Below are 18,967 nucleotides of genomic sequence, written 5' to 3'. Positions count from 1 at the left end.
AGTAGACACCAGTCAATGGCACCTTAACTACAGCAGCTAGATAGTTAAAGATCTCTGTGATCTGTACCAGGAGAGCTCTATTTTGAGTGTTTCCTGTTGGCTCTGTGATGGCTAGGTTGTCACTGGAGGTGACACTGATGAAAAAAAAGACCTCCTGGCCGGCAGGGGGCGTCATACCTCTCCATGCTCAAGCGGCACCAGCCTGGAGTAATAGGAGGTGCAGATCACTTCGTCATCTGCCCTGTAAGTGGGCGGCCCCCGTCTTGGAGTGATATTGTAATGAGTCAAACATTCCGTATCACTAACTGCATAGTACTGCCAGGGGCTGAACTCCATGCCATCCAAAGAACGCTCCAAAATCCAGTTTCCAGGCCGAGGGGCATTAGCAGCTTTGATGATGACATAAGCAACTTGAAAGACCTGGAACAAAGACATTGAAAAGTGTCAATCGAAAATCAGTAACAAGTGCTCAAAAACCAAAGTGCCTCTTGAGAGCATTGCCACCCGATGATGGCCAGTGTCATCACTGCTCTTGAGGCTAACTGCTCATAAGTGTTAATCAGAAATGTATCTTGTAAATGTTTTCCTGGTGGCATTTGTCTTCAAAATAAACTCAAAAAATACTCACAAATAAATTTGTATTATTATTATTATTGTTGTTATTAACAGTGTTAATATTAACATAAGTGCTTGTTTTCTTGTTTCCAATGTCTTTCTCCATCAGGATTCTGAATGATAATAGTTGTATTATATTTCATTAGTAGTCGTGTTAAATGTATTTCTCATATAGTGATTTGGAGATAACACATCTGAATATGAGAAAAAAAGTCAGGCTGTTACACACTTATCACAATGGTTAAAATCCACAACACTGACAACACCAGATGTTGGTGAAGACGTGGAGCAACAGGAACTCTCATTCGTTGCTGGTGGGAATGCAAAATGGTACAGCCACTTGGGAAGACAGTTTGGTGATCTCTTAAAAAATTAAACACAGTCTTACCATACAATCCAGCAATCATACTCCTTGGTATTTACCCAAAGGAGTTGAAAACTTCCATAGGTGAATGGATAAAGGAAGTGTGACACATCCATACAACAGAATATTATTCAGTGATTTAAAAAATGAACTCTTAATCCACAAAAAGACATAGAGTAAACTTAAATGCATATTGCTAAGTGAAAGAAGCCAATCTGAAAAGGCTATATACAGGATGATTCCAACTATATTGCCTCTAGGCTTGTTGTTTTTTTATTTTTGGTTTTAAGCTTCTCCCCATCTTAGCCCTCACCAATTCTAGCAACACAAGAGCCCCTTAAAATTAACCCAGCTGAAGCCACAATATTTCACATTTATCTACTGAATTATTCCCTGCAAAGGATGGTTTTTATCTCATTATAATAACTCTGTTCACCTACAAGAAATGTCTCCCAATAAAATTTAGTCTATAAATGGTGTGTGAAATGTTGAGTACCCATGTTCATGTGCAGTTTTCCTCTAGAACACAATCACTGTTTCTAAAGCACATTAAAAGCAAAATAATGTTCTCAGATTTCAATAATCAGGAAAATCAGGAACTGTGTATCTGTTACGAAAGTTTATATCTGGAGCTGAATGTCCAATGTTTAAAAATCTAGAACCGTCTTCATCGATTTAAACCACTTTTTTTTTTTTTTTTTTTTTTTTGCGGTACGCGGGCCTCTCACTGTTGTGGCCTCTCCCGTTGCGGAGCACAGGCTCCGGACGCGCAGGCTCAGCGGCCATGGCTCACGGGCCCAGCAGCTCCGCGGTATGTGGGATCTTCCCGGACCGGGGCATGAACCCGTGTCCCCTGCATTGGCAGGCGGACTCTCAACCACTGCGCCACCAGGGAAGCCCTAAACCACTTTTTTAAAAATGAAAATAATGCAAAGGCCATTTTGTCCTAGCATAAATATCTCCAGAACATTCTCCTATGAACATAATTACATATTTTTTCTTATTGGGAGTTTAGTTTTTAAAAAAACCCTTTTCCCCAATTTTGTAATTCATATATTCCATAATTTATATTTTTAAAGTCTACTGTTTTTTAATATTACTGGAAAACCAAACACTTCTCAGAAATACCTGGCAATTAATCTTACTGTCTCCTCTAGAGCTAGTCCTGAAGAACATCAGGGTTTTTTTTAATGCAGCTTGGGGGAGGTTAGTTTCTCCTTTGCAAAGTTCCAGGACTGTCCCAGAACACCATGATGGAAACCGACCTAAGTAGCTTTCCATTTGGTTTTCATACTGATGCCCAAGCTAACTGGAGGGAGGACACCCTCTTCTTTACTCATCACTGTCCAATTGCCTTGCAACTATTTTCACCATAAAAGGAGACGTCTATGAGCGTGTGGACCACTGTGGAATATGTTAAAATAGACTTCACAAATTGCAGGTGCCAAGTGAGATGGCATGATCAGGCAGCCCATTTGAGAGGGATGGAAATCAAGGTCATTTACAAATGGAGTGACTGCATTTACCTTCTGTTTTCCAATTTCACATTTGAAAGTGGAAAGAACCAACAGGTTCACCTCCCGTGTGCTAAGAACTTCATGTATATCATCCCATTTAACTCCAAACAACCCCATGAGTTTCAAGTCATTGTGGTTCCCATTTTACATATTTGGAAACTGATGCTTAGAGAGGTTAAAAGACAAACTACTGAGAGTTGCAGGTCCCAATGAGAAACCAGGGGTCTCACTCCAGAGTCCTTAGCATCCACTATACACCCCCCAAATGTCCACACACACTAAGGTCATTGAATTTTCTTTTTGTAACCCCAGAAAAAGACTCCTACATTCACTTGGGCGCTGGGCTCATGTCTAAACAGGCACCGTGGCAATTGTTTCTGTTAACTCTGCAGTTTCTGTTGTGACGGCCCAGGATGTGTGTCGGGGAGGGGATGGAGAGTGTGCAAGGAACAAAAACTAATGCTACGTAGCGCTCACTGTGGCCAAGGACAATGCTAAGTCCTTTATTAGAATTACTAGTCTTCAGACCCTTCCAACTACGTTCTTCTTATGAAATATGTACTGTCACTTCCCCTACTTTACAGATGAGGAAACCGAGGCACAGAAAGGTTACATAATCTTCCCAGGATCTCACATGTACTAATATGTAAACCACACTTCTACAGATTGCAAGGAAAATGAACGAAACTCCCAGCTGAGCAGCTGGTGGGTACCAATCTGGTTTTCCAAACCACTGACCTCAACCAGTAGCAATTATTTCAATACCATGTTCTTGTACTTTCATCAAACCCTTGTCAGCTTTTAGACGGACAGCTTAGTCACATGTAACAAAACGTAACCCAGTGGAAGAACAACCATAATGGGAAAACTTCCATCCCTCCAAGGATCAAGGCCTTCAGCTATGAAGCTGGGTGTTGTTCTCACAGTCTCTCACTAGTTCTCTAGGTCTCCAAATTGGAGACCAGGAAACAAGCCAAGAAAGGGACTATGAAATATAAATCTGCAAAAGAGGAAGAGGAAGCTATGAAATATCTAAACGCAATTTGTTTTCACTTAAGTCTCGTTATTGGCTGACTTATGTCTCCCCAAAATTCACAGGCTGAAGTCCTAACCCTTAGTACCTCAGAATGTGACTGTGTCTGGAGAGAGGGTCTTTAAAGAGATAATCAAGGTCAAATGAGGTCAAATGGGTGAGCCCTAATCTCATCTGACTGGTGTCCTTTTAAGAAGAGAAGATTAGGACCCAGACGTAGGGGCAACCCTGTGAGAATACAGTGAGAAAATGGCCATCTGCAAGCCAACGGGCAAGGTCTCAGAAGGAATCAACCCTGCCAACACCTTGCTCTTGGACTTCCAGCTTCCAGAAGTGTTTGCTAATAAATTTCTGTTGTTTAAGCCCCCAGGTTTTGGTATGTGCTACAGCGGCCCTAAGCAAATGAACACAAGCTAGTCTAATTCACCAACTGCGTGTTGACAGACCAGTCTTAATACCCCCTATAGAAAAAGTAAGGAATTCTCTGTTAATATATAGAATTTTAAACCTTTGCCCAAATGAAATCTGTGATATTTCTGTTGCTGTTTTTTAGCATGGTTGACTAAAGTGCCTTTTCTCTCCATATAAGGTTGGCTGAACACAAAGTGATGATGCAGGGCTTTCACTAAATGCAGAGTCACTGAGGTCTTGCCAAACCTGCAGCTGATACAGCCACTTTCAAATCCACTTTCATCAGGGTTTTCTACCAAGAGGCCTTTGTTAATGATCACTGGAATGCACATAAACAGTGCCACATAAATAAAGCACACATACACCAAACACCGCTTTCTACACAGGAATCCAGACAGGAATTTTCATGTGGGCCTCAACCTTAAATATATTAAAACCCCCTCAGGCACAGAGATAAGAAAAATACACAGAGCGTAATTCTCCAATATCAGGGGCCAGCTTCAGATGTGCTCAGGGAAGCAAAGTGTTTCTTCTCCACAGAAAGCTCAGCTGCATAAGCTGCAGGGGCCCAGATACCACACGGGACCCCTGGCTGGAAATTCTCCACACAAGCACTTACCTGCCTCCAAGGCCATAATGAAACAGTGAACAGAGAATTGTTTTCTCTTACCCGATGGGAATAATCTTTTCACAGGCAAAAGAGATTTAGTTTTAACAGTCAAATTAAACTTTTAAAAAGGAGTTCAGTCTATTTGGTAAGTAATATTGCTCAGTTATCCCTATGAAAGTGGTGAATCTGTGCTTTGTCAGCCTTATTTCTTAGGACATTATTAGACAATAAGATTCCAAATGATCATTTGAGCTAATGTTTATTACTCGAGAACAAAGAAATAACTATTTATTAGAAGTCTAATTACTAATGCAGCTATGACTCCCTTCTGGTTTTACAGAGTGTATGGATCACGGAACTAACTCATCAATTGATAATCATGTGAAGTAGCAACAAACACTTGGCAGAACAAGAGCAGTTTGGGGCTTGGACGTTTACTTGGCACGTAGGATCCGTGGGATACACATTTTGGGTAAATCTCTTATGGGCAATGATCTTGAAATGTCATTTCTATTTGATTTTAGTGGCTGTTTTACTATCATTGCCTCGGTTTAGGACCAGCATACAAAATTAACAGACAAAAGGAAATAGCTTCATGAATGAGAAGAGAAGTGTGGAATAAAATAGGTTTGTTTCTCTTTAAATTTGCGGCCGTCAATAGAAGTGCGGGATAAACACGCCAGAATCCAGTCTCTTTTCCCCCCTTTCTTTTCTTCTTGCTTTTTCCTTTTATTGAGGGCAGGAGGGACTGGGTACTTGTAATGGCAAATTTAGATCAAGTAGGTTTTTTTCCTTAAAATTCTTAAGCTTCGTGTCTCAGGAAATCAAGGAAGGCTCACTTGGGAAGCAAGCTCAGATTCTTCAAGTGGACCCTGAGGAAAAGCCAGGGTGAGAAAGCTGATGAACAAGGAAGGAAGGGCAGAGAGAGGGGCCCATCACAGAAGTAAAGGGGAACCAGGACCAGTTACCTGAAGGTGGGAAAGGGGTATTTAAAACTTCAGAAGGAGTTCTGTTTCTCAATAACTAGAAAAGTTAGTTCAGAAAGAGCCCATGGGGCTTCCCTGGTGGCGCAGTGGTTGAGAGTCCGCCTGCCGATGCAGGGGACATGGGTTCGTGCCCCGGTCCGGGAAGATCCCACATGCCGCGGAGCAGCTAGGCCCGTGAGCCATGGCCGCTGAGCCTGCGCGTCCGGAGCCTGTGCTCCGCAACGGGAGAGGCCACAACAGTGAGAGGCCCGCGTACGGCAAAAAAAAAAAAAAAAAAAAAAAAAAAAAAAAGAGCCCACGATAAGCTGGCCCATGGTCCATGAGCCACTGGTTCCATCTCAGGATGACTAGGGGGATTATCTCAAAGGATACGTGTTGCGCTACATTAAGAATCAAAACTGGAAAGTAAGAGGCTAGTTTCTGTCCCTAGTCTCCATGGATCTCCCTGTAGAATTGCTCCCAAAGTTCAATTTCACCAAGGGTTCTGGGAAGATTTTGCTGGGTTTTGTGGGAGGTGAGTTGGAACGACCTCAAAAGCACAGCCAGGCAGGTCACCAAATGTCCTTTGTGGGGATCTTCACTGCTTTCCCCCACCTGTAGGTGCCGGGTGACAGCTGAGCCCCAAGAATGAGATAAACCCGCTGAGAAATGCAGTTACCAGCCATTCTAGGACCTGGGAAATGCAAAGAGCGGCTTTCCCATGCCCTGACTGCTGACCACCGGTCAGCCGGAGCCATCGGTTTTCACCCAGGAACATCTCAGCCTTTGAAATTACGTTGGGCTTTTCCCCCAAATGCAGTGCAGTTTGCTCACATGGGAACAGAGGGGGCAGTAAATACCATTCCTTCCTTCCCCTCCTGAATGTGGGAGGGGGCTCGGGAGTCCATCGTGGAGATGGAAGGAAGTCAGCAACGTTCCAGGAAAAAGCAAAGCTGGAGGTGGCGGCCTCGACGGTGGCTGCAGGGGTCAGCCTGACACTCTGCCTCTGGTGGCACAGGCTGAGTGGACACACGCTCAGTGGCCTTGTCCTGTGGGTCAGGGACCTGGGACTCCTGAGAACAGCCTGCCCGGGAGAGAGACAGATGGAGCCCCGGAGTGATGCGGTCAGATTGTCTCCCAGTTAGAAAAATGACTGCCCCTCTCCTGGGGGAGGGCAGGCGGCAGAGATGTTACTGTCAGAGAAGCTCGCTTTCCTCCCCCAACCAGGACACAGGACACTGGGACCAAGGACGCCCTTAACACCTTTTCACTGGAGATTCATTCAGTGAACACTGATTGAGCATCTGCTTTGGAACAGGACCATGGCGGGTGCCACAAAGACAGCAGTGAAGTGGGGGACACGGCCAGGATAGCCTGGATGCCCCGATGGGGAGACAAACGTGGGCCAAGTCCCCCGGGAAAAGGACGGAAGGCGGCCAGGGTGTCTGGTGGGGGCCAGCCTAGTCTGGAGAAGGGGTGGTCAGGGAAGGCTTATCTGGAAACGGGGGGAGACTGAGTAGGACATGTCTAGGTAAAGAGAGGGAGGTCAGAGGGATGGAGAGTGGGACACTGCGGGGCCAGAGCATGGAGTGTGGGACATGGCAGGAGGCCCGGTTGGCTTGAGTGTCGAGACAGGAGGGGACTGGACAGGGCAGGGCTCTCTGCGAAACGTTAAAACTTCTAGACCATTCGAAGACCCTAAACCAGGGAGTTACCAGGTCACCAGAGATGAAAAGATTGGATGCCGGAACTGGATGCTGGTGCCGGGAAATCGTGAGAGCTGGTGGTGTTGACACAGTGAAGACCAAGACTAAAGTAGAGAAAAAAGCTATTGGGTCTTAAAGAGTTTGCCAGAAGGTCCAGTGTGAGTGAGAAAGAAAACACGGAGGCCCAGCAGGGCTTTCCAGCTTTGGCCAGACCCCCTCTCCACCTCAGGAAGATGGGACAGGTCTCCCCGACATGGCCCCAAAGCCCACACTTTGCCCCTCTTCCCTCAGTCCCAGAGAATGTCTGGCTGAAAGCATTTGAAAGCTTCTTTTCACTTCCCCTCTTGGTCCTCACGTTGACCTATGGTGCCCGGCAGGTCCAGCAACGGTTAGCAGCAAACCACCTGACAGCCCTCTTTTCATCCCTCATCGTGAGAAAACAGTTCAATTGCACCTCAGAAAGTAAAAGGGGCCCCTAATCATTAAGCCTCACAAATCCAACTGGCGACACGGTCTAGAAAAGCTGTGCAAATCTGCACTTGACTAACTCCATTAAACAATAACCTGTGAGTTAAACATTTACAGCCTCTAGACACAATAATTATGTGTTTCTTTCACTAAATCTAGCTGAATCGCTTATAGTTTTAGCCCTATAGAGATTAGAAAGCATTTTTTGTTTTTGCAAGATTTCACTCAGTACATGGAACCTTGGTCTACATGCTGTTTGAAGATTCTCATCTTTCTTTAGGTACCTCTAACTTCACTGAGCATCTATCATTCGTCAGGCATCAAGCTGACACATCATCACATTTAAAGCTTTTTTAAAAAAGGAATATCTAAACAAAGGTCTTATACAGGAAGGCTTTTGTTTATTTCAAAAAGTGCAGTGGGAAGCTAAGTGGCGCAGCTGCATGGAAAACAAGATGGCGGTTCCTCAAGAAAGAAACTTATAATTACCATGTGATCCAGCAATTCCACTCTGGGTATATACCTACAAGAAATGAAAGCAGGGACTCAACAACAGATATCTGGACAACAATGTCTATTGAAGCACTATTCACAGTAGCCAAAAGATGGAAACAAACCAGATGTCTACCACGGATAAATGGCTAAACAAACTCTGGGATACAAGGGAATATTATTCAGGTATGAAAGTTTGATACCTGCTACAACATAGATAAAGCTGGAGGACATTATGCTAAATGAAGTAAGCCAGACACAAAAGGACAAATACTGCATGATTCCACTTATGTGAGTTACCTAGAATAGTCGAATTCATCGAGACCCAAATTAGAACTGTGGAAAACTGGGGCTGGGGAGGGGAGGGGAGGGGAGGATGGGAAGGTACTGTTTAATGGGGACAGAGTTTCAGTATGAGATGCTGAGAAAGTTCTAGAGAGGGATGGTGGCGATGACTGCACAAACATTGTAAATGCACTTAGTGCCAGTGAATTCTACACCTAGAAATGGTTTAAATGGTAAATTTTATGTTATTTTACCACAAGAAAAAGAAAGATGTGAAAATAAGGAGAGAAAAGTGAATGATACAAAGACTCAACTTTTTGTGGAAGATGGAGATTTCTAAATTGAACATGACGAGGGACCAACCCTGGAGAAGCCAACCAAGCCATCTGGAGGGCAAGCTAGCAGCTCGGAGGGGATGCATGAAACCCTGTCTTTCCCATGACCCTATTTCTGTCAGTTTCTTACTAAGCTCTAGTGAGGCCTGATGACACGTCACAAAATACAAAACTGGAGCCCAGACTGTTAGGGTTTGAGAGTGAAAGGAGACCCCTGATTGATGTGACTGGAGACCCTCAGCTCAGAGGGTAGCCTCTCCTCCTGGTGACGTTGAGTAAGTGCCCGGCTGACCTCTGGGCAGCCCTATTCCTGGCCTGGCCCTGGAGTCTGGTACGGCATTATAAATGATCCTAAATGGTGAGCATCTCAATGGAGGCCTAAGGAACAGTTATTTCATGGGCTTTCTTGTGCTTCTAGCACCTGAAGAACAAAGATAAATATCTTCTGATTGTATGCCATAAAATAGAGAAAACAAAATTTTAAATTATAAGACTGACAATTCTCATGGTCACCTAATTAGTGGGGAAAAGGACACTATTAAAACAATGCTAGATAGGTCACTTTATGATCTTACTTTTAGAAAGATGATTAAGAATAACTCAAATTTGATTAAAAAACTATTATAGAAGGGGTATATGGAAACTCAAATTTTCTGTAAATCTAAAACGTTGCTATAAAATAAAGTCTATTAATTTAAAAAGACACACAAAATAAAGGAACAGAACTATTTACACGTTATAATAGTTATCAGTTACTCTAAGAAAGCTTAAACCCCTCCGGTTGGCTGCACAGAAGCTAATAAGTGGTTTTCAGCCTTCACCAAACTTCTCAGGTACGTGGGCTTAGACAGCTGTGGCATCCCAGCTAATTATCTGCAGGTTTTAAATTGATCTCACAGTTTTCCCAGCCTTCATTTCCAGACCTTATGGGGCACAGAGGCCACCAAGCCAGGGCGAGCCAGTGCTCTCCAAGTATCTGTGCAGAAATTTCAAAGGAGAACAGACCTGAATGCACTGGCACAAGCAGGCCTAGTCCCTAAAGAGTTTCCACCTTTGTCACTACTTTGGCAGGCTCATCACCTCACCAAGGCCAATGCTTGCAGAGTCAGACTTCCAGAATTACTCTCCACCCTCCTCCCAAAAAGGTAGTGATTAACAGATCTTAAATTTCTTACAATCCAGAGAATTACAGAAGGAAATTTAATGTTTCCCATGATTCAGGCTTAAAGTGATAAATCCAGCTGTGTTCTCTACACCCCACTGCATTATTCACAACGAATACTGTGAATATGGATCTACATGTTATTCCGATTTCTCACACTGTAAGTGTGAAATAACAAATAGAAAAGCACTTTATAAAATGCACAATACAGATGTAAGGTATCACTATCAGATTTGTAATCACTTTCCCTAAGCGCCATAGTTATTCTGCTGACAACTGGCACCTCTCAAGATGATGATATTTACAGTTCATTCCATTTTTTTCTCATTTGTTATGACTTGAAAATTCTGTCCTGCCTCTTACACTGACTTTCAAATATCTAAAACTGTCACCACCACTTGACAAAGCATTTGCCTCATCAGAGATTAATAATCATGGCATAATTTACACATGTGAAGGTGATAAACAAGACCAAACAAATATTGTCCAAGCACCTGAAGTCAGCCCAGCACTCCCAAATATATGTTCAATACAGTGACAAAATGTAAATAAATGAATATATGCTATATGTGAATGAATGAATGAGTGAATGGATGAATAAATAAATTCCTTGCTATTCAATTAACAGAGAACAAAGAAAGAAAGAACATTTTAGTCTCCATGCTGCTGAGAGGTTGTGAGACACACTCTTTCATTCACTGTTAGTGAGTATATAAATTGAGCAATATTTTTGAAAAAAAAGAAAACAATAAAAATTACGTTTCAAAAATGTTTAAGCTCTTTGGTTTTTGGGGGTTTTTTTTTGTTGTTGTTGTTGAATGAGTGAATTTATTGCATGTTTCCTTATATAAGCACCACTTAGCAACATCATAAGCGAATTCAGTAAGCTTTACAGAATTTGTAGAAATTCTCACCATTGGGCCATTTTTTTGTGCCGACCCTTGCTAACACCACGGGTTTTAACAATAAAATGGAAAACATCTTTAGGGGGTTAATTAATGAAACCTTGGTAAACATCTTTTTTAGTGATTAAGCTTAATAAAAGACAATCTCAAGTACTTGAGAAATGTATGGATAACATGTTCGTACTCGAGTAATTTCCTCAAATATTTATTAGTCAAGTTTCTCACAGGAGCTGGACAATGGTCCGTTCAAGTCTGGAGTCTCTATGCTGCTAAATTAAAATCTTCATGCTTTTGGCTATCCAATGCACAGGGGACAAGACTGACGTTGTTTTGGAGGTTAAGAAATTGAATGTAATTTCCTCTGAGGGACAAAAGATTTCTTCTCCTTAGGGAACAACTTTTAGACTTATTCAAGAGCTGAAACAAAACTCAGCTGACTAGTTTTGTAAAATGTAGTATTACAGAAATTGCTTTAGTCTGGGAAAAATGTAAACATAGTTTATTACCAGTTTGTACCTTCACCATAGAAAAACCTGAAAATCATTCTTGTGGAATGTCTGACTTTCAGTGGCATTGTCAGATGGTTGAGTAGTGAGTCTGAAGAGACAAAGCTGGGGCCAGTATATGGAAGGCTGAACTTTATAAGGTAATCAACAGGATCTGCTGAAAATATTTCAGCAGAAAAATGAAAGACGGTTCTTGTGGCAGTGATGTGAGGAATGGCCTAAAGTTGGGGAAGATGAGGTAGCGGATGTGAGGTAATAAAGTCTTTTACTAGAGTGATGGCTACAAATATATTTAAGAAATGAATGCAACTAATATTCAAACAATTAACAAGACCCAGTAAGAGGCTAGATATAAAGAATGGAGAATCCCTGACTAGAATGGGAGAAAGCAGCAACCCCTGAGGAAAAGCTTACTATAAGAGACAAAGCCAGAGAGTCCGCCTGCCGGTGCAGGGGACACGGGTTCGCGCCCCGGTCCGGGAAGATCCCACATGCCGCAGAGCGGCTGGGCCCGTGAGCCATGGCCGCTGAGCCTGCGCGTCCGGAGCCTGTGCTCCGCAACGGGAGAGGCCGCAACAGTGAGAGGCCCGCGTATCACACAGAAAAAAAAGAGACAAAGCCAAAAGTAGAACTCTGATCTCCTGATTCCCCATCCAATTCTCTCTTTTTTTTTTTTTTTTTTTGCGGAACACAGGCTCCGAACGCGCAGGCTCAGCGGCCATGGCTCACGGGCGCAGCCGCCCCGCGGCATGGGATCTTCGCGGACCGGGGCGCGAACCCGTGTCCCCTGCATCGGCAGGCGGACTCTCAACCACTGTGCCACCAGGGAAGCCCCCCATCCAATTCTCTTTCCACTGTACCTGTTGACTGATTTGGAATGTTAAAGCTGGTCTGAAAGACCACAAGCTTCAGTAGGCAACCTGATATGGCATAACAAAAACTCAGTTAAATTACTTTGAGGATTTTTTTTTCTTAGACCATGGTTATAATTCTAGCTTTTGTGCTAACTAGCTTTAATCTTGGGCAAATCATTTGCCTTTGACACCTCTTATGTTTTTATATGAAGTTATTTCTTTTGTTAATATTGCACAGACGTTTTTCTTGTCTCCCACAATAAATAATTTCTTTGAGGGCAGTAATATGGACTATATGTGGATCTTCCTCCATTGATTGTTTATAATACCTAAGAAGTGTCTCTGTGAAATGGTGTCAAATTAATGAATGTAAATAGTTGAGAACATCTTGTTAGAAACAACACGAAATGTTAATACAAACACAAACAAGGCTTCCCTGGTGGTGCAGTGGTTGGGAGTCCGCCTGCCGATGCAGGGGACCCAGGTTCGTGTCCTGGTCCGGGAAGATCCCACATGCCGCGGAGCGGCTGGGCCCGTGAGCCATGGCCGCTGAGCCTGCGCGTCCGGAGCCTGTGCTCCGCAACGGGAGAGGCCACAACAGCGAGAGGCCCGCGTACCGCAAAAACAAAACAAAACAAAAATACCCCCACACAAACAGAACCTGAACTGTTCACATTACCTTAGCCTAGTGGGGAAGCTTCCCTACCTTTTATTAGGCCTCTGACGACTTAAAAAGAGTTTCTAGCATTCATAAGTACCTGATAGCCACCCCCGTGTTATACTTTATTAGGAGAAGAAAACGTCCCATTTCACAGGAGAACCATTTCCCCACACTCTTCTTCATCCTTCCTCCCAATGGCAGCAACGAAGGGCAAGGGGCACCCTGAAAACAACCTTTCCATTTTTAAGTTAACACAAAGAATGGCTTGGTTTGGCTTCTGTGACTTTCACTGGAGAAAAATGTTGTACACTATATATGTAAGTTTCCTCAGCTTCTTGTGATTGATAGATAACGCCAGTATTCAGTCCTTACTCCTGTGCAAACTACTTTAGGGCACTTACAGGCAGGCAGGCGGCCCACAGGGGAAGGCTTTTGGATTCGCAGAACTCTCCCTATACAGCACTCGGCGTCGTTATAACCTGAAAGCTCTTGCCCCAGGAACTCTGGCCAGCACACCCTTTTCTGGGGCTTCTTAGGTTATTGGCTCCAGCATAGGTGGAAGAGACGAGAGGTCATAAGAACAAGGGAGCAGAGTCTGCAACTAATAAACACTGAGATGGCTTTTTTTTTTTTGCTGTATGCGGGCCTCTCACTGGTGTGGCCTCTCCCGTTGCAGAGCACAGGCTCCGGACGCGCAGGCTCAGCGGCCATGGCTCACGGGCCCAGCCGCTCCGCGGCATGTGGGATCTTCCCGGACCAGGGCACGAACCCGTGTGCCCTGAATCGGCAGGCGGACTCTCAACCACTGCGCCACCAGGGAAGCCCTGAGATGGCTTTTTTATGTGATTTGTAAAATGTCTTTAGGGCAATTCCAAAAGAAAAGTTTCAAAAATATTCTAAGTAATACCAGCATCACTACAATAAGTGCACGGCCTCCCAAGGGCACCATTTTAAAGGATAATCATTTGATTCCATGAGTTATATGATTTTTTTAAAGAATATTAGAGTTTATTTTAAAATTCAATATAAAAAGCACTGCTTAAGTGATGGCTGTGACCCACAAATATAAGGAAATTTGTAGGATGTGTGGGTGGGATGGAAACGCTATTAATTTTATAGTCTAAGGATTAAATTCAGCGCTATGTACTTCTGCACTGGCCACCATGAAAAACTGAGGCTGCTGGACATTTGATTAGGAAACACAAGATTTTAAGAAAAGTGCAAATGAACGGCATGTGTAATTTCAAAGCAAGCCTGCCTTACAGGATACATGGGTGTTTGGGGGAAGCAGAGTGAATAGCCCATCTCAATTTTAATATCTAGAAGCAACACAGTATGAGAGTAACAGAAGTTTTTGTAGCTCAACAGACCTAGTTTACATCCTGGCTTCACCCTTCTGTAGTTGAATAACCCTCTGCAAATTATTTAGCTTCTCTGAGACCCAGTGTCCTTACCTGTAAAATGTCTAGTGAAGTGCCTGGCAAACAGAAAATATTCCATAAATATCAGTTCCTCTGTAAGGGTGGGGTTTTTTTTCAAAATAAGGGTCAAAACCCTTTGATAGATTATGAAATCAATTTAGTAGGTTACAACTAGCATATTTTAAAAACTGAAACAATAAAAAACATCAGAGTGCACTGCACATAATGGTAAGTATTGTTCCGTAACGCATATGCTGAGTTTTGATATAAATGCATTTTTTACTGTGAATTACAACCAAAAAGTTTCAAAGTCTCTGTTCTACAGAGAAATTCTCAGATTATTATATTAAAAAGGCTTTAGGAGTGCTGCCTTTATCCAAATGAGACTGTAAATTTTAAGAACTTAAAGTGTTCCTTACCTTCTAACTTGCTGCAGTAAAAATAAGACATGAATCATAGAGAAGATAAATTTAATCTGGTACTGTAGGGCATTAAATTCAATCTTAAGATTGGTTTCTGTGTTATATTGACTAATTTATACTTCTAAACACTTTATCGTTTATACGTATATCTTTTATAGTTGATTAAACACATCTAGAAATTTCTACAAAAAGTTGACTATTAGGTTCTATTATGGGGAAATTAGATAAAATTTCTAAATAATTTTAAATTATAAAACTTTTAAAAAGGATTGCAACTTGCCTAAGCATGAAGACTGCTAGAGTAATATTCCCATCCTGATGAGTAGTAAAAATCAAAGGCCTCTATGAGCACATACAGTGATGTCCCACACTGGCTCACTAAAAAGGAGAGCTTCCAAAACAAACTGTGAGGGTCAATAACAGGCCTCTTTTCTCCTTCAGGTCTTGATCTAGAACCAGCCTGACAGTAGAATGAGTCCCCAGTGCTGTTAAGATGGTAAGCAAGCCAACTTTAGGTTGGCAGAATAGGAATTTCAGGTTGGCTGAAGGGTAGAATACTAGAAATTACAGGATTCAATGATACAGCTGAATCTTGATATAACTGTATCTTAAATTTATAATTTTAGCTGACCAGGACAGATTGGCTATTATTAGAACCTATGGGACTGAAGTTTAGGAATCTTGTTTTAAATTAGCACCCTGGGCAATTCTGATCCTCATTCTGGTTTGAACGCCCTGTGTTAAAGGGACAGCAAGGATCCAAAAATATAAAAAGATGGAGTTCAAAAGTATTTATCCCAACCTTACAGGTATCCAATGTCAAATACTGGATCAGACTCTGACACTCAAAGTATTTCCTTCTTGGTATTATATTAAAGATATGAGTCAGCAGGTAGAAATACTTGATGTTTTCCAGTTATTTAAGAACAATAAGAAATGGTATGTTGCTTCATTGGAATTCACTGGTGAGAAGCAAAAAGTATGAATGAGAAAGGTCTCTTTAGATTAGACATAGAAGTAAAAGGTAGCAATCAATATAAGTTATTAAGAGTAAACTCAGCAAGAGAGAAGTGATAAATCATTCAACAGCTTGATGAATCCATTTGGCTCCTGAGCAGAGATCTCATACCTTTTGTGGTGTAGGTGCCCTTTCCTCTGTCCTCAGAAAAGAATAAAGAATAAGGCAAAAGGTGGTTCCTTCCTATTTCAAATGAGTTGAGAGTACAGGGTAAGTCTGCCTATAATCTTAAGTTCTTTTTTCCTAAATTTAAAACTTTTCTGCTATTTGACATAGACATTGGGTTGGGCTGAGCCATGCTTGCTGTCAATGTCAAGTAAGTGTTGAGATTAGCACCACAAATCCTCCACCAGGACTGAGTCTTGGCATCAGGCTTTGTCCATCATCAACCTTGAATGTGAGAAAAGGCAAGCATGAGTGCCATTCTTGGGAAGAAACAGCAGCTGTGCAAGGTGAAAGAAATCACAGGAGACAGCAAAGCCAGGTGAAAAGGATGGTAGTAACAGAAGTGAGGTAGAAAGCTAGTCCTTAGCTCCTCCAACTGCCAGCTGAAGAGACTTAGGGTCAAACACACCCTGCACGGCAAGTAGGAGTCCCCTGAAATTGTAAGATGCCCCACGAAATGATCTGGTGTTCCCCCCTTGCTTATTTTTTAACTCAAACTCTAACAACGTTGAAAGTATTTGGAGATTGACACCTCTCTTTCTCTCACTTTCTTTTTTACCTAGAGGTTACAGTAGAGGCTGAACAGAGATGGCAGCCAATACCAAAAAAAACAACAACAAAAAACAAACAAAAAAACCGAAACAGATTATGAGAAAAGTCTGCATTACACATGGGTAGAATTCACCCCATAGGTCAAAGAACTTTTCAAAATTACAAGGGAGGGAAGGCAGAGGGGACTAGATATTTGAGGTGTTAGGAGGCAGGCTGTTAAAGTCCCCCACTATTATTGTGTTACTGTCGATTTCCTCTTTTATAGCTGTTAGCAGTTGCCTTATGTATTGAGGTGCTCCTATGTTGGATGCATATATATTTATAATTGTTATATCTTCTTCTTGGATTGATCCCTTGATCGTTATGTAGTGTCCTTCCTTGTCTCTTGTAACATTCTTTATTTTAAAGTCTATTTTATCTGCTATGAGTATTGCTACTCCAGCTTTCTTTTGATTTCCATTTGCATGGAACATCTTTTTCCATCCCCTCACTTTCAGTCTGTATGTGTCCCTAGGTCTGAAGTGGGTCTCTTGTAGACAGCATATATATGGGTCTTGTTTTTGTATCCATTCAGCGAGCCTGTGTCTTTTGGTTGGAGCTGTATAAAAAAATACATAAAATAAAATTCAAAAATTAAAAAAAGAGGCTGACAGAGCAAGCTTAGTGACTGGCTTTATAAGTCTACCACTTGAGACTCTGTGTTCTTTATTTACAGAGAGGCAGAAAAAAGAGTTCAGAGAAGAGGCCAGTGTCACAAATTAAGATATCTGAAAGAGAAGTCGGGCCTTTCTTTCCATTTGCTTACACTGTTTGTTTCCTTCACTTGAAACTATTGTTAGACCAAATTGCAATAGGGTTCACCAAATGGACTCCATTATGCAATTCAACTGTGCCCCTTGCTAGCTCCTGATTTCCCTATTTGATACAAAAAGCTACTGAACTTCCATTCTTTTCTCTGCTAAAATGCCTAAATAATCTATATTTAGGAGATAAAGAAGCATATTTACAATATGCTTAGACTTGGAGTCTCCATGTCAGATTTATGGAAGAAACTATTCTGAAAACTGTCCTTCCGTAACCAAACATGTTCACACATCACAAGTCCTTATCAAAGTTATGGGTTGGGTTTTCACATTTCCAGGTAAAAGGTCTGCTCCCTGGCAGTCCTTAAACTTTACCTGACAAACACTGTACACCCTCAGTCCAGGCTTCTCAGTATCTAACATCCCCATTAACATCCCAGCAAACAACAAAATATATGCACTTATCACAGTTCAACCCCACTTGAGCATCGATAGCCACTATTTTGATATAATCATGTTCATGTTCCAAAAGCTGATGAGTGCCCAATAGCAGCAAAGGATAGACATGTTGGCACCAATAATACTGAAGTTTGCTTTTTAACTGCATTTTTTGTCAGTTTGGCTGGGAAGATTTGGACAGCTGGAAGTGAGCTTCTCCATCATTTTCTGCTTCTTTCTTTGTAACAATTTTCCACCTGTGAAGCCCACCAGCCCACCACCAAGTGCAGCTGCAATTCCTGCCACTTTGAAGCCTGCAAGGAGGCCAGTCGGGCCCCCACCATTCCTCCGATGAGTGCACCTGCCACAGGCAGAGCTGCCAGCTTGTATTTTGCAGCCTTCCCCAAGTTTTTGGTTCCCTCTTCAACACTCACAGCAGCACTGTTGATATGGTCTTCAGCGCTGTCAATCTTCTCCTGCTGAGAATTCACTAGCAGAGAGAAATCAGTGACCAGTTGGCTAAGTTCAATTAAGTTCGCTTCTAAGGTTTCCCATGATTCTGCAGCATTTTGATCTCGAGGAATTTCAGGCAACACATATATCTGAGTCATACTCTGAGGATTAGCTTCATCTTCAGTAGCGTGAAATGTTCCACCAACAGCCATGGATCTGGTCAAAGAAGGCTGTAATAAGGTTCCTTCATCATTAAATTGTTTCTTAAGTTCTACAGATTCTAGATGGAGTTGAAGAAATTCTGCTGTGGCTGCTCATGCTTCTTCTTTAACAGGATCTATTATTCTCTTCAGAAGTCCTAGGTCATCCCTTTGGACTTGCAAACAAAGCTTCTCCATTTCTCGGATACTGGAGTGGAGGTGCTGAACTGTACGTCCTGCACTGATATGCTCTTCATGCAACCTGTCCCAGATTCTGCGCCTCTGATACTTCTCAATATTTAGCTGGTGCTTTCTTAACCTCTCCAGGTCTGCTGGGATTACTATCTTAGTAAATTTCTGAAGAGCTGGTTCAAGACGGCGTCATTTCACTTTTTCTTCATCTTCAGACATCCTAAAAAAACGTTGTGTCTCTTCTACTTGTAACAACTACCTCCTCCACTCATGTAGAATAACCTGATGCCCTGCTTCCTGCGGGGCGACCCTCCCGCGTGTGGGGCTGGCACCCAGCCCACGTTGCGGCCAGGGCCTTAAGCCCCCGAGCGGCCTCTCGCGATCCTGTTTAAGATCTTTGACCCAGAAATCCCA

General features: G+C 42.5%; 1 protein-coding gene and 1 pseudogene across 1 annotated transcript in view; both read right to left on the bottom strand.

The window, feature by feature from the left end:
* The window catches only part of LAMA1 (laminin subunit alpha 1), a 153,529-nt gene that overhangs the window by 108,354 nt on the left and 26,208 nt on the right, over nucleotides 1-18,967 (bottom strand). Inside the window, exon 4 of the mRNA XM_007458457.1 lies at nucleotides 178-420. Coding sequence (XP_007458519.1) covers nucleotides 178-420 — 243 coding nt within the window. The remainder of the gene's footprint in view (nucleotides 1-177; nucleotides 421-18,967) is intronic.
* LOC103079690 (syntaxin-17 pseudogene) lies at nucleotides 17,868-18,802 on the bottom strand (annotated as a pseudogene).

This window comes from Lipotes vexillifer, unplaced genomic scaffold, assembly GCF_000442215.2.
Source record: "Lipotes vexillifer unplaced genomic scaffold, Lipotes_vexillifer_v1.1 scaffold447, whole genome shotgun sequence".
Classification (NCBI taxonomy): Eukaryota; Metazoa; Chordata; class Mammalia; order Artiodactyla; family Lipotidae; genus Lipotes; species Lipotes vexillifer.
The sequence above is the reverse complement of the archived record's forward strand: the minus strand, read 5'-3'. Positions and strand labels throughout refer to the sequence as shown.